Source organism: Aplysia californica, unplaced genomic scaffold (assembly GCF_000002075.1).
Source record: "Aplysia californica isolate F4 #8 unplaced genomic scaffold, AplCal3.0 scaffold00001, whole genome shotgun sequence".
NCBI classification, from domain to species: domain Eukaryota; kingdom Metazoa; phylum Mollusca; class Gastropoda; order Aplysiida; family Aplysiidae; genus Aplysia; species Aplysia californica.
The window spans coordinates 524,303-541,019 of record NW_004797271.1 but is presented as its reverse complement, the minus strand read 5'-3'; the positions used below and the strand labels follow the sequence as shown (position 1 = coordinate 541,019).

The 16,717-nt window shown below is 40.5% G+C and overlaps 1 protein-coding gene across 2 annotated transcripts; it reads right to left on the bottom strand.

Annotated features, from left to right (window-relative positions):
- Positions 1-719: 719 nt before the first annotated feature.
- On the bottom strand, positions 720-16,615 carry LOC101849253 (phosphatidylinositol N-acetylglucosaminyltransferase subunit C). Of its 2 annotated transcripts, none has more exons than XR_004859275.1 (9): positions 16,510-16,615; positions 12,416-12,561; positions 11,714-11,783; positions 10,501-10,655; positions 8,419-8,587; positions 6,736-6,883; positions 5,943-6,109; positions 4,973-5,339; positions 720-4,812 (listed from the first exon to the last, which is right to left on the bottom strand). XR_004859275.1 is itself a non-coding variant. In XM_013088327.2 (9 exons), the coding sequence occupies exons 3-9, from the start codon at positions 12,546-12,548 to the stop codon at positions 5,297-5,299; spliced, it is 885 nt and encodes a 294-aa protein (XP_012943781.1). In that variant the 5' UTR covers positions 12,549-12,561; positions 16,171-16,172; positions 16,510-16,615; the 3' UTR covers positions 5,031-5,296. The 2 variants fall into 2 exon arrangements, 1 of the variants encoding a protein (XP_012943781.1); XM_013088327.2 differs by lacking the exon at positions 720-4,812 and adding an exon at positions 16,171-16,172 and having other exon boundaries at positions 5,031-5,339.
- Between the last annotated feature and the right edge of the window lie 102 nt (positions 16,616-16,717).

Genomic DNA, 16,717 nt, shown 5'->3' with positions numbered 1-16,717 from the left:
CATTTATAATGGGTTTCCCGGACATTGTTGGATTGGAGTTACAGCAAATCATTGGAGTTGAGGGTATGAAGGTGGCCGATCTTATTGGAAGGACTCGTGTTTTGGCTCAGAATTCCGTGGGTGTAGCAGCTCCATCTGAGGAGCGGGCGTCCAAAGGGAAGAAATCGAGGGTCAAGTGTTTTCAGTGTGGTGGGCCACATTCTGTACCGGATTGTCAAGAACGGAGACGACGACTTGTTTGTTTCACATGTGGCAAAGAAGGGGCATATTGCCTCTCAGTGCAAGGTCAACGAGTCAGGAGATCGGGGAGGGGGTGCCAAGAGCGGCAATGGTGCAGAGACTGGTTAGTTGTAGTTAAGTATGGGGTTTTACAGCGCTCGCAATTTCATTAATCCCTCTGCTGTGGGCAAACTGTCAATGCCTCCAAAAAATGGATGTTCCAAGAGGAATACAACAATCAAAGAAGGATGCAATTCTTTTTCTACGGAGAGCAACCTCACGCCGAGGGGGACTCCAATTTTGGACTGATTTACCAGTCAACAACAATGTTAAGGATCTCGCTACAGTAGAAGCTTAGCTAGTTACCTTTAATTTCAACTGACACGCCTTCATTTATTTTTTGTGAGTGTGAAGAAATCTAAAAAAACCCCTGATTTTAGAGCTTTTTACAACAACCAACAATTTGTTTCTGTATGTCTTTGCATTCCTTTTTTCTTATCTTTTTGTTCAGTAACAACATTTGGGTCCAAAATTTTGGCAAATAGACCTTTGCAGTCAATAAATGTATTATCAAGTGATATTGCCTTTGCTTCTATTTTTTCTTAGATCTGTGCTTTATTGTTGTTAATTTGTTGTCTAATGCCTGTACATGACGTATTGGAAGGTCATTTCAGACATGACTCATTTCACAGACATGACCTATGCTTTAAATGTCCACCTCTGCTGGGCAATGACAACAGGTGAGCCAAGCCAGAAAGACAAAAAAAACCCTCTCTGATAAAAAAATTCGAACTGAACTGGGATTCAAACCCCAGAGCTCCATCACCCGAAGTGAGTGCTCTATCCACTGTGCCATGGCAACCCCCTGACCTATGCTTTTAACTCTTAGTGTCCGGCTCACCACCTCACGTGGCGCACTTAACGATGTCAAAATGCCGGCACACCACTTCATGTGGCTCTCTATGTCACCTAATATTCTGGGGCTTTGTGTAAAAACTACACCGTGTACGGAAATCTTTTTTCTTAGAGATCCCTTTAGAACGGAAGTATGCTATTTTCGAACGCAGTTTGTGGTGTTTGGAGCGTATTTTCCAGTGAATTTGTTGTGACTTTTTCAGTGTGAATTTGTCCACTCAAGTCAGCTTGTTTGTTTATTATAGCTGTTGCCAATAAAGGAAGACAGCAAAGGCTTTCTGCAAAAGCAGCCATAGATTTGTTCCAAACTATGTGTGATGAAGAATCCGAGCTCGATTGTAGCGATAAAGACTCGGATGGGAACGATGTTATAGGCAGAGACGAGTCTTCGAGTGAGTCAGACCTTGATGAACCCGGTCCGTCAACTTCAACTTGTGACTTGTGAGGGGCATGTCCTTCACAGGGTAAAGGGAGGGGCCTGGTAAAAGAAAGGGAGCTGGTGCTGGGAGTACTAAGAGCAGAGAGAGGTCAAGATCTCCCCTTCTTAGGCCTAGTACTAGTACTGGAGATGGAAGAGGAGATGCAGAAGTAGGGAACAACTGGAGACAAGTGAATGAAGGGGCTACGGTGAAGAGTTTTCGGTTTACGCCCCTGAGAACAGGAGTTGACTTGGAGCTTGTGGCACAAGGTTCTTCTCCTAACCACTGCTTTTTGGCACTGTGTATAACAACAATTCTCCGTGGCTTGGTGACAACGATCAATGAGTACGCACAGCATAAATGTGCAGAGCTTCAGAAAACTGCGAGTGCAAGTTCTGTTTTTCGAACATGGACAGACATCTCACTTGGTGAGCTATACAAGTTTTTTGCCGTCGTTATTTCGATGGGTATAGTACACAAGCCAAGCATTCAAAGCTACTGGTCCAAGGAGCGAATTCAGTGCACAACGTGGTTCAAGAAAATGTTCACGCGCGACAGATTCCAAGCAATTTACCGCACGATGTTACATGTTTGCGAGGTTGGAGTTGAAGAAAAAGCGAAGATTGAACCCTTTGTAAATTGTTTGTTATGACAGTTTCAAGCTGCGTACTACCCAAAGAAGAATCTCTCCTTCGATGAAATGGTTATCGGCTGGAAGGGCAGGTGGGCACATAGAATGTTCAATGCGTCCAAACCAAAAAAATATCACAAGACTTTCAGTTTATGCGAGAGTGAAAGCAGATATGTCCTGAACTTGCTCATTTATTTTGGGGCTAACACCTCGTTTGACCCTCGCCATCATGATGCTTAACAGGCAGAAAAGGTTTTTAGCACTCTGCTGTCACCTCTGTCACCTGGACACCACCTGTTTGCAGACAGGTACTACAACAGCTATCCCCTGCTGAAATATTTATCAAGCGAGAAATTTTATTATACCGGGACGGTAAATATAAATCGACGTGACTTCCCGCCAGAGCTGAAAACAAACAGGCTCGCTTTCAGAGCAATGAGGTGGTACATGCAGGATACAAAGTACCTGTGTGTAACATTTCGAGACAAAAAAGCAAAGAAACCATATGTCTTGGTATCTAGTGAGGCACAAGTACGTGCAACAGAGGTGAAAGGGGTGGACAAGTCGGTTGTAATTTAAGATTATAATAAAAACATGAACGGCTGTGATAAAATTGATCAGATGGTCCAGACCTATGGTAGCCTACCTTCTATAGAAGAACAAGAAAGTGGTGGAACAAAATTTTTCTGTGGATCTTTGAGATCACACAGATCAACGCTTTTATACTTTATACCAAATCTTAGCCTGAAGGTGCCAAGAAACATCCGTTGCTGAAATTCAAAACGAAGCTCATTGATAAACTGTGCAACCTTGCGACATGACATCTCGCAGAGATACAAGAGAATAATGACAACAGAGGTCATGCCCAGCCAGAAAACCCCTTGAACAGGGTCTGGAACAGCTCACATGTCATTGTGAAGTCAAAACTGACCCGTGAATGCAGAGAGTGTAGCACGCGCGAAAAGAGGGTGAGGACTTCATTCTTTTGCAACGGGTGTGACAGCCAGCCATTTCTGCACCCAAATAAATGTTTTAAGCAATTCCATTCATCAGTGTAACTGGGGTTGTGAACTGTACATAGTGTAAATCTTTTTTATAGAGTTCTTATCCAGTGGTGTTGTGTTTGTGCTTTTTTACCTGTATTTGAGTGACTTATTTCAAAGTTACAAAAACTTTTTTGTGTGCATCAGAAACCTCTGAAACTTTCAACATGAACTGGGAAATGGACATACTTTCATTTGATATGTTGTTTCAAACATTCTGAAAGGATTGTTATCTGCCATGAATACATGTAAGTCGAAAATACGTTGATTTTTTCTTCTTTTTCATCAATTTCTTCCTCCTTCAAGCCACATATCTCTTCTCTCATGCCTGACATATCTTTTTCTTTACCAAGGTTGAATTGCTTGTTCATTTCTGAAAATGTTGATGTGTCATACAATTACAGAGGTAAAAAAATAAGACAGTTATAATCATTTTACCACGGCCCCCTAAAAATATAAAAAAAATGGCTGCGTAAAAAGGTGGAACAGGCCCATGTATACTAAGAGTTAATTTTGTCCTGTTATGTTTAGGATCATAAAAAGAATCGGAAGAGACACATGCTACATAAAAAAACCCCAGGGACCCGGAGGTCTGCTATTTGGGGTCATGAAAGATAAAAATCTATTTATATACAATTGGACATATTTTCAATGATTCTGGGTCGCATTTGGACAACTATGTAAGGTTTTGTCATCGAACCAGGTGGTTGCCCATATTCAGGACTCAACTGTAATTGCCAGTTACAATCCCAATGTACTTTTATGATTACAGTAGGTTGTAAGTTTATTATACCATGTTTAATTTAATTGAGCTGCAGGCTGATTTCAGTTACCATTTCTGAGGTAAAACCTAGCAACTGGTGAATTTCATAAGTTACAAGGTTTTGCTTTGGGCAGAGTTGTGCCAAGGTGAAGTAGTAGCTTAATGTTACCAGGTTTTACCTCTGTAAAGGAAGCCATCCAACCTAGTATCTTGTAATTATTTTGCTATCACAGTATTTTTTTCAGTGAAACTCTCAGATAACCTAACATCCCATCTATTGAAGAACTTTATGAATGAGAAATACATTTTGGTCAATAAATAAATGTAAGAACTTTGAACTGTTTTTTTTATTTTCTCAAAACTTGGTCGACCATGTTACTAGGTTTTACCTCTGGATGGTAGAACAACATTCGCATAGTGGCATACACAAGTCGTGCTTTGACTGATGTCGAGTCACGATACTCTCAAATCCAGCTGTGAAGCTCTTGCAGTCATCTGGGCTTGTGAACATTTCAACGTGTACTTACTTGGTCACCAGTTCACAGTAATCTCTGACCACATACTTCTTGAAGGAATCTTCAACAGCATCACATTCAGAACCTCAGCAAGAATTGAACGATGGAATCTCAGACTCCAACCTTACGATTTCACCCTATGCTACCAGCCAGGAGAGAACAATCCGGCTGACTTCCTCAGCAGACAACCTGTTGAGAAAAACAATGTGATCTCCAGTCATAAGGCTAAAATCGCAGACGACTACGCCAACTTCATGGCTGGTCATTCAGTCCCTAAAGCCATGACTCTGGAAGAAATTGCCAGCGCCTCAGAAAGCGATCCCACCCTCTTCGCCACTTGTTGTGTTGTAGGGGCTAGCACAATTTGTAAACACATGTGACATCCATGAACGGCTGTTCCGAGACTGCTTTTCAATTGACCTAGATAGTATGACACACAGGGGAGGTAAGTCCTGAAATACTAGTACCGTACTTGGTGTGATCTATGGCACAAGCATTGACATACACAATTCAAAAAATACAAAATCAAAATATTCTCTTTTTTTAAATCTAAAAATAATAAATGAGCATTTTTTGCAGCATTCAATCCTGTATAAATTAAAAATACATTTCCCTTGATGGAAACCAGTAATAAAAAGAGATGTTCACACACCCAATCCTCTTATCAAAATCTCATACACAATAATATGTACAAAATAACACATCAAATGCCAAAACAATACAGTTGGATCAGCCAGCTCATCAAGGCCTTTCCATTGACCTGTTTCCGAAAGTGCTAGAGGTCAGCGAGGTCACGTCTTGACCACAGCCTCATCCCAGGGGCCGTAAATATTGCTGAAATGAAATAATATATAGAGATAATATCCATATTATTTTTTCACATATACATTTGCGTTCCAAAGAAATTTGAAAATGCATTCACTCTATTATCGAATTAAAGCCTTGCACTACCACTTATGTAGCATATCAATTTTTGTCTAAATAAATTCTGCATCATCTAACACATTGATATTACAACTACGCTAAGAATCACCCAAGATATGGTCACTCAGAATCAACCTTTAGAATCAAGACTTTGCAAAATCGTGTGAAATCAAAGAAATTAAAAAGTATGTTTAAGCGTATATATTGAGATTCATCAACATTGGTGGAATGGAAATCAATTGCATATCAAAGGAATGGAGAATTTTGTCTCTGCATTGAACAATATTTCATTATAATAGTTTCAAACAGATTGGAAAACAGAGAAGTCACAAATACAACAAAAAACTGGACTTAACATCAGATGAGTATCATTGGTATTTTGTTTAGGAGCCATTGGTTTTGTGTAGAGCACGTACCCTTTCGGCATGGACTGTACAAAATTGGATTTGATACAGATTTGCAAATCTACTACGATTTCTATTTTCACAGTAATAGTTAGGTAACCTGACTTACTTTTTGAGGGGCTGTATGTGGAAGAGCCAGGCAGGGCAGACGAAGGTGACGAAGATGGCAGCTGTGAGGTAGAGGACAGCCCCGACCACCGTCTTGGGCAGCAGACACAAGGTACACACAAGGGAGATAACTAACGTCACAATCACATGGCCTCGGTAATGAAACTCCTGTGAAAAAAGAAGCAAAAAAGGTGCTGAAATAGTAGTATTACTTTCAAAAGCTATTTACAGAGGATAAACTTTGATCATGTGCACTGTAAAACTCAAGCAGGTTAATTTTATAGCTGGGTACTTGGCTCAGTGGTACGGGTGGAAAGGGAAAAAAAAGAGCAGATATAATTGTAAATGTTTGATGCCCTCTGTCACACAATTTGGATTATTTAGGAGGCAGGCTAACATCCCAGCAGACAAATGAAAGTACTCAATAAGAAATCTTCCACATTCGGGAATCAAACTAACGTCCTGTGTGCTATGGCAAAGAGCCTAACCACAGATGCAGGTGATAAGCAGACTTCACATGATCTAAAGAAGCAGAAACCACCAGTGACACCTTTCAATCACCACACAGAAGAAGATAAAAGGCAATACTATAACAGTCTGAAACATTCACCTTAAGGCTGTTCTGCAGCACAATCGGGAATCGAACTAACGTCCTGTGTGCAGCGGCAAAGGGCCTAACTTTTACACCACAGTGACTTCATATAATTTTAGAAAAGCAGAAACTACCAGTGACACCCTCCACCCACCACACAGAAGAGATAAAAGGCAGTACTATAACAGTCTGAAACATTCACCTTAAGGGTATTCTGCAGAATGGGCCAGAGAGCAAACATCTCAAAGGAGATGGTGACCGTTGTGAAGGCGTGCCAGGCCGTGTGGAGTCGGGACGCCAGGCACACAGAGGCAAACACCGCAGCATTCAGCGACACAGCTCCAGGGACACTGGGGAACATATTGGGAAGGTGTGTTTACCTTAGACATGATGGTGGAGATGTGGATGCATAATTAGAGATTGACTTTTCACAAAGTGCTGTATAAATATATATAATATGTCCACATCGGGAACACTGTTCATTCATCTCTACTTTCTGCCTATTCCTCCCCCCCCCCTCTAGGTACCTGACTCTTTCTACTGCTACTTCTAGCTCCTTATTGCTGTCTTTCAACACCCCTGATCTTAGGGAAGGTAAAATCTAACACTTTGCCATCTCGGATAAGGGCGAAAAATCTCGAAGGTCCTGTGTGCAACTTGCCCACGCGGGCAAAATACAAAATAAATTAATTCCTACCAAACTGAAAATGTTTAATTAATCCGTTCCATGTGCTCATATGACCTTATTCAGTTAAAATACTTTTTTAAAAAGGAATTTTTATCAAGGTGCTAGTTATCGGTGAAGTAAAAATGCGTGTTAGTTGTTTTATATCCTCAATATAGCAGGATTTTGTTTTGTGTTCTAAAAATCAAATCAATGAGACATTTTCAGTGCTAAAACCATACGGTTGACTTAGATAGCAAAATTTTAAATTTTTTTTCTCAAAACAAGAAGAAATCAGTCGAGCAATTTTTTATGATTATGACTGACAATATTGGAGGACTTGTCAAATTAGAGGCTGACTCTGTTCTCTGTTGCATGTCTGCTCTTAGAATGCTGGGGAAGATATTGAGGGGTGAAGAATTGACACACTTAACAAATCTTTTCCCAATGCGCTGTGTCTCCCCCCCTCAAACGCAAGCATTTCATTCAGTTCCGGTACCCACTCTTCTGGTGCTGGAAGTTCCCTCGAAACTGAACATTTTGGGGTAAACTGAAAAACCTCATTTAAAAAATAAATCGTAGCAAAATACAAACAGACAAGATGTTGACAGATTTTATGCTCTAGACAATCACATCATTCCTAGTTGTCACAAAAGAATAATTGTATGGCAAAATGCTCTTGCATAAAACATGTCTGTAATCGTAAAAAGTATAAGCATAAGCAAAATGAGTCAGCAACACTTCACCTTTGCCTTCAGTTTCTAAATTACCATTGCCAACAAGGCAATGTGAAATGGTGAAATTGAGAAATATCACCACAGTTTCATGCATTTCAAAAGTTAATTCACTCAATATGAAACATGTTCTTTCAAGCACAATTTCTAAACTCACTCATTTCCCCAGATCACATTCTTTCTTCTTTCTTTCTTCTTCTTTTCCTTCAAGTGCCAGACATGAACTGGACATTGCTAATCATGGTTTGCCATTCATTTTACTGCTTGGATGTTCTTAAAAAATGTACATCATCCTGGCCTTTCCCCACCACCCATCAGTTTATTAAGTTCATCAAGTAAGTCATTTAAGTATCTCTTCTGCTTTTTATTTTTTCAGACCAATGACAGCGACAGATCTAAGGTCTTTAGGTCACATTATCCGGTACCAAATGTGACAAATTAAAATATCCCTTGCACTTTGTGAGAGAGCGAGAGAGAGACAACTTACTCTCCGTCTAATGTGTGATAATTGTAAAAGAGCAGGTAGCCGGCAAACATGAGAGCTGTCATGGCGTAGATCGTGTCAGTGCTGATGGTCTCAGTGAGCGACGCCAGCACAGGGGACAGGAACGCGCTGAAACCTTGGAACAGGACACACGTCTTCAGGTGTTTTACCACTGAGGAGAGGGGTGGGGGCGGGGAGAGAGAGAATATAATGACACTGTGATAACAACCACCAGTACAGGGACAGGAACCCGCTGAAACCTTGGTGTAGGATACTGTTACATGTCTTCAGGTGTTTTACCACTGAGGAGGGGTGGGGTGGGGATGTTTTGGGGTTTTTGTTTTGTTTTGGTAAGGGTTGAGCGGCACATGCAACACAATAAGGTCATACAAGTGCCGAATATGACACTGTGATAAAAACCACTGGTACGGCTTGGGGACTGGAACGTACTGAAACCTTGGAGTAGGACACATGTCTTCAGGGGTACCAGAGTGAGAAAGGCAGGGATGAACATCTGGGCAGAGAGGCACATGGGTAGATGGATGGATAAATTAATTAATTAATGAAGAGAGAGAGAGAGAGAGAGAGAGAGAGAGAGAGAGAGAGAGAGAGAGAGAGAGAGAGAGAGAGAGAGAGAGAGAGAGAGAGAGTGAGAGAGAGGGAGGGAGGGAGGGAGGGAGGGAGGAAGGGAGGGAGGGAGGGAGAGAGGGAGAGAGAGAGAGAGAGAGAGAGAGACAGAGAGAGAGAGACAGAGAGAGAGAGAGAGAGACAGAGACAGAGAGAGAGAGAGAGAGAGACAGCAAGAGACAGACAGAGTCAGACAGAGACAGACAGAGACAGAGATATAGAGAGACAGAGAGTAGAGACAGAGAGAATATATTGAGATATTTGACGACAAACAACAAAATATGTGAGGCGTGCTGACAAAATGAATTACTTCTCACAATCTGCAAATGGAGTTATTGGCCAAAAATCGACCTTAGGGTCAAATTTGTAGATTTTCTATTGATGACACATTCTTTAACTATAACCTGTCTTTTATTTTTTTGTACTTATCAATTGTAAAAACTTTACCTATATAAACATTATTTATCTATTTCCTAAAGGCTTGAATCCAAGAAGTAACTCATTTTGTCAACACGCTTCACATATGACTATAACAAAATTGTTATTGTTAGAATTATTATGTGCCTTTACAGTCCAACAAAATGACTCATTCTTGCCTCAAAAAGTGGGTTCCTGTACCATAAAAAGTTCCAATGATACATGGCTCAGACAAAGGGCAGAAGCCTATCACATAATATGAAACAGCCATGTGGTCCGGGGTGGGGGGGACCATTTGTAATCGATTCATGTAAACGTCAATAGCCCACCCCCCCCCAGACTAGTTGCAAGCAGAGTCATTTTTGCAATCTACATGGGGAGGTTTTAAATGCTTGATCAAAAAACAGTTACTGGGAATAGGATTACTTCGTGATGGTCCTGTCCAAATATTCTAACTCCACCACTTAAAGTAAAGGAAGCATACATATAAAAATTACAATGATTGGAATGTTGTCTTTTTGGGTACGGGCACTGGAACTTTTCTTCATTTAAGCAGTGTACTCTCAGAGTATCTAACAGGTTTGATTGCCTCAATAGTCTTGTAGAAGATGCCAATTTTACAAACCAAGAAAAATAAACCCCCCATTCCACTGACGTTATTTCGGAAAGCTGGGGATTTTGACTAATTTTCTCTTTAACAGTAACTATTCGTTTACTTTTTGATTTAAAAAAGTGTCATTTCATACGAATTCTGTTTATGTGTAGTCTCTCATGGAAGGAGGCAAAAAGACACACCATTCAAGCTCACTTTCAAAGCACAGCTCAAATAATGAAAGTTTTTATAGTTTTAGGAAAGAGAAACATTTCTACATACATTACAAAAGTAATTTGGTGCTGACAAAAAGCAAACCAGACAGACAGAAACAAGAGAAGAAAGGTATACAAGTATAACCTACTGGTGGCAAACATCCACCCAACCACTCATATTACAATTTCAAAAAGAAATAAGGTAACAGCCTTGTATACTTCAAGGCGACTTACACAGAGCGGGCACAGGCTGTTGTCTGTAGTACCACGCAAGACTTTGGTTCACAACGTATCCCAACACTGTGACAGCCGATGCTAAAGCCCATAACACTTGTGGAGAGAGCATCCGATCCTCCATGTTGAAAAACATGGCTACAAACAGTCCAACGCTAAAAAAATGAAACAAAAATATGTGTAGAAATTTACATATATATATATAGTATATATACACAGTGAATTATCACTTGTGTCACATCTTGCTTTCACTGGGAAAATTGAAGGCAAAAAAGGCAGACAGAAAGGGACAGGAGATCAGGAAATGAGGACAAAAGAGAAGATTTCAGAAGAGAAAATTATGGCATTGCTGGCAGGTTTTGATCCACGCATCTTTTGCATCATTTTGTTTGAGAGGTGAACACTATGCATCTTAGACCATGAGAGTGGGCGGTTGGCGGGTGCTCTGGTGTGGTTTGCTCCTTCTTTCCTCTATGAAAAATCTATCGTCCTTATCTCCCCTTCTTCTTTTTTATGTTTGTTACTCTCTTATAACACCTCTAATCTTCTGGCGCTCATATGACCTTATGCAGTTGCGAGCGCCGTAAAACCTCTACTAAAACTAAACTAAAAGACCATGAGAATCCCTATATTGATAATAGTGAACGATGATTAAAGATTTTGAATTAGGCTATCCCGTTAAAACATTTATTATCAACCATTAAAAAGAGTCTTCTATCCCCATGTTGTGCTACTCAGTTTCCTTTACTCTTATAGCAACAATCAAAAATCAAGACAGGAGAGGGACTTACCTTGATTTGAAGCATCATAAAGAACAGGATACACAATACTGCCCTAAGCTAACAAAATGCTGTTTTTGATTTTTAATGTTAAATTTTTTATTTGCTAAATCGATAGCCTGATCAGTGACCCTACTTGTGTGAAAAAATCAAAGTGAAACTGAGAGTATTTTAGTATTTTAAAAATAAACTAGAATTCAAAATTTGGGAAGATCCCCTTTTTAAAATGGCTACATTGACAAAACTCCTTTCCATCTCGAAACTGCTGAGAATAAAACAAACACAGACACACAAAACACACACAAACACAAAATATCATATGAAATACACACACAAGTCCATATACATCTAAAAATGCCCATGCATGGACAACAAAACACACACACACACACACACACAAACATACACACATTAGGTAAATTTCTGGCTTATACCTGCTCAACTGTTGGGTGATGCTGGTGGAAGCACAGACCAACATTCCATAACTGTATGATCTCACATGCACTGTACAAAGAGAATAAATAAGAAAAATTTTTAAATAATTTTTTTATGTGTAGCAAATACTTTTATTAATCCCAAAGTTGCTGGTGGCTGCTACTGTGCACGGCTCTAAGGACACTACATCAAGACAGGGATTCAAACCCATGACCTGATGGTTGCCAGTTCGGAGGTCTTAGCAATAATAATATAATATTATAACATAGATAGCTCGAATACATTGGGACCAACTTCCGTAGTTCGAGGGATATCTCACAAAGATGAAGTAGAAGAAAAATCGGGAGCGCAGGCTCAGTTTGACGGATGCGTGATTTTGAGTCTTTCTTGTTCAACCTAACCATGTTATACTGTATACCATTGACAACCACAAATAAGCAGTGAGAAAAATCAAATCCTAGACTTATAAAATCCACATTACACAAGAGCAAGAAAATATTGTTTGAACCTTTTAGTTATTCAAGCTGCAACAGACAAAACGAAAGTTTAGCAAAAACGCAGAAGTACAGTAAATGCTTTCCATGAGACCACACAATGCTCAACTATCAAATATGTCTATATATTTATTTGAAGAGTAAGCCTACTTAAAATCCCAGTGCACATTACATGATTATTTTAAAGTTTCAGTTTGACACACTCACAATTTTTTTTCAACTCTTCAAGGAAAGAGCTGTCCACATAATCATCTGGATACCCTTGATCTTCATACAGAATTTTCCTCCAAGGCTTCTTTTCCCGATACCGAGTTGTGGTTCCAGACTCAGAAGAGGCCATTGTTCATTCTAATCTGTATTGAAAAAACCCCCAAGAAACATTGATAACCAGGTCAAAGAACACAATAAACATATGAAACAGAGAAAGGGTAATGCCCTCAGTAAGAACTGATCTTCTTAGACTTTTTCTTTAAAAGAAATCAGACAAACTTCCTTGGTTAACTTTTTGAACAACCAGAACACAGTCAAAATCAAATATTTAGAGATGCATTGAAAACAGTTTGTCCAATTCCTCTTATGCAAGCAACATGAAAAGTGAATTCAATTACATTGATTTTATATATGTCTTCTCAAAGATAATATAGGTCCTGCGATAATAAGTCACTCTCAAGGCAGACAGGTCAAATCAGAGCAAACTTCCAAATTTTGCAAATCAGATAAACCTGTCCAAAATGGAAACCTGTAAAAACTGAATCTTTCTGCTACCTCTTTGATTAATTCTTCTATTTATACAGGTACATATATCTATATCTGTCTAAGACAGAAATCTTCACAACTCGGTTCCCTCTGGTAGGTTTTGACCTATCTAGATAATCTAGAACAGAAAATATGCTCCCTCAACCCTGATTTGGAAAAAAAAGTTTTAAGTTCAGTTCCACCGGCTCTATCCTTCACGCAATGTCGCAAGGCAAGGGACGGTAAAAGGGGTATGGCTTGAAGGTATCATGGCTGTTACCACATCCATATGAGAACGCTGCATGGGTATGAAATCTCACCGCTGCTTGTTTCCAAAGTGCTCAAATGGCATATATAATATATAAAGGCAACGAAACTTTTCTGGGAAGCAAGAGGTGCGAAATTTTGAACACTGATTGCCACCCTGATCGAATAGCGCTGAGATAAAAGGTTCCTCAAATCATGTTAGATGCAAAGGTGTGGTGGCAATGGTTGATTGTTTTAATTATATCGATGGGCGGGACAAAGTGGTGGAAGCAAAGGAGATGCTCAATCAATTCTGTAATTGGTTTAACACTGAAACTGTGGTTCTAAAGAGATGCAAGCCTAGTTGGCAATGGATAAAAGTAAAATTGATAGCATACAAAGAATCTAGACAAGGGTAGCCCTTGGGAGGTGTGAAGTGAAGTTATAATTATCACTGCCTGCTTGCTTGCTGGACTAGCTATCCTTGACTCCACAATGTACAGTGTCTGTGGGGTAGCGTAGGTGCTGCACTGTTCCATGCAGAAAATCTGAGTGCTATTCCTGTAATGGGGAGAATTTTTAATAACAGTATCTCAGGAGTTTTTTCTGATGAGATGTATATATTTCTGTTATCTCGGGTTGGCCGCAACAGGCTGGATCAAAGCCCCATTTCCTGATCGCAAGAACGTAAAACATTCTATCATCATCAATGTCTTTCACCCCTGGCAGGTATAGGCCACACAAACTCCGTCCATTTATCTCTGTCCTGGGCCATCCTTCCCAGCTCGTTCCAAGTGAGCTTTGTCTCTCTCATTTCCCTTTCCACGCATCTTCTCCATGTTTCCCGTGGCCTACCCCTGCCTCGTGCTCCCTGTGGGTTCCACTCGCACAGTGAGTGTCTTGTAATGTTTCCACTGTGCTTTCGGAAGCTGTGTCCCATCCATCGCCACTTTCTTAGTCCTATTTCTACTTCTATCTGTCCTGTCCAAAACATACATTGAAATAAATATTTGAAAAAGCAGCTCTGGCCCTGTGGAACTCCCCTCCCCCTGCAAGACCAAAAAGTCTAATTAGTAGGCCTATTAGAAGACATTTTTTTTTCTGGTTCCCTTACAATTCCTTCTTGGGCAGGTTCAACTCTCTTACAATCTAATACAAATAATTACATTACCGGTATGACATAGAGTTGGAGTCGGCCTAAATTAATTGGTTGGATCGGAAACATAGCAACTGCCCAGCCTATTATTAATATAATTATTACTATTTGGTAAAGGCTTAGTTAGTAATCAAAGATTCTCAACTTTGGAGATATTGCTCTGTGAAAGTAAGCGTTAATGGTAGACCCAAAAGAAAAGATCAGATAGGCCCTAAATCACACAAAGGAAGGACTTCTGTAATAAATGACCACCCCAACAAACACAATTAGAAGAGACCTAGAACCCTACTAACCCTGACCCAACCCCTACCCCAAACCAAAACCCTACCCTGGGAGGAATTCCGTAACGAGTGACCACTAGAAACAGAGTAGAATAGAGGGTCAGGGTTAGGGTAAGGGTTTGGGGTAGGGTTAGGGGTTGTGATTACTACGCACGCCTAGCCTAACTACGCACTCATAGTTCTCTATGTGTGCACAAAAGGTAGCTCCGTGGGCGACTTCGCGAACGAACAGCCCAAGCCAGCGGTGAGGCGAGGTGAGCAAGAGGTGGTGGTTGAGGGTGGGTAGGGGATTTAACTTTGGTGGACCACTGTGTATCATAACAACAATAGTGGGGGAGGGGGGGGGGGGGGCGTTCAGGGGGGCTTGGAAACAAAATAATAAAGAAAACACACAAAAATGCAAAAACAATAACATGAGCGGACAATCGTGTCTACATCAACATAACAACAGTGGGGGGTTTCAGGGGCTAGCCCCCCTGGCAAAAATAATTTTTAAAAAACACACACACCACATATAAACACTGTACTTTGCCGGACCAGGAGTAGGCCTAGCCTAGCAGAGTCACGAGCAAATCAAGCATCTTTTACCTCTTTGGAGCAAATAAGAATAGTGGACTACGTGATTAGATTGACCAATTAGCCTCATGGGTGTCAGGGTCGTAGGTCAAAGGGCACGGTGGCATGGTCGTGATGACTGAAAAACCTGGTAAGAGACGTCAGTCGGATGCTGGCAGTCGAAGGATGAGGACGTAGAAGACTGAGTAGAAGAGTGAGTAGGGGAGTTTGGAAAAGATGCCGTTAAACGTAAAGATATACATCTTTCTGATTGGCTGCTAATTTTAGTATAATGTGATGTCATCACTTCCTGGGATACCCACAGACTCCGTGGAGGTACCGCATGGAATGATGTGTTTTCTGTAACATTTCGGAAGATCTAGATCTAGTACTTGGAAATGATGGAAGATCACGTAGATTAGATATCTAGAATCTAGATCTAGATCGTTGATGCTCAGAACAGTAAGATTAAGAACGCTGATGCTTGAAGAAATTGAAACACGGTAAATGCAAACACAATAAACCGCACGAAAATTGCCGTAAAGACGCTGGAGGATTAGATATCTAGATCTACACCCCCCCTCCTGCATTCTTCATCACTAATATACATTAAATAAACGGAGCGTTAAATAAAAAACTAAAAAAAACTACAAAAAGCAACAAATTATAATTTATGGGAGAAACTGTTGGTCAGTCGGGAGGAGGAGAAGAGAAAAAAACACCTGTCCGGGATCGGGATCGAACCGCTCATAAAATCATTGCATGACTTCAAACGCAGTCTATTCGGCCATCAGAACTTCTGACACCAAGACCAAGAGGTAGATGAAGCTTGATTATATAGAAGATCTACATAGACACTTCCATCTTTGGTGCCATGCGGTTGGCTACACTTAGATGTAGTCACGTGATTGGAGGGGTAGCCTGGTCTGACGTCAAACAAGATGGGCGCCTTAGCTAAAAATAGTTTGCGTCCTTCTAAGTTTAATCACATCTGTTTGGAAAGGAAGATTAGCGATTAGCGGGCCACAAGCCACAAGGCACCAGGGCCGCCATAGCGAAAGCAGTTCCGACCGGTCGTCCGGTAAAGTACATTCTTACCAGGTTAGGGTTTAGGTATCTTCTTTAATCTTTATTGTGTTTGTAACTTTGTTGGGGTGGTTGCTCGTTACGGAAGTCCTTCCCCTTAACCGTACCACGGTACCCCTACCCTACCGGACCGGGGTAGGCTACCCCAACCCGAAACCCTGACCCTCCATTCATTACTTTCATAGTGGTCGCATGATACAGAATTCCTTGCCACAAGAATAATCACATCACAAATCACTTACCAAATAATTCTAATACATTGTAATTATTAATTATGGAAAAAAGACAATGTTAGGAACGGTCAAGCAGAGACTCATTTCAACCACAGAATTCTGTGATTTCAATGTCTGCCAGCAGTCTGATGATGTAGCTGGCCTACCAGTTACCAGCAGTATCAAACTGGGTTAGCTCTGGATTATTGTTGTTGTTAGTTCTATTTTTAATTTTTAG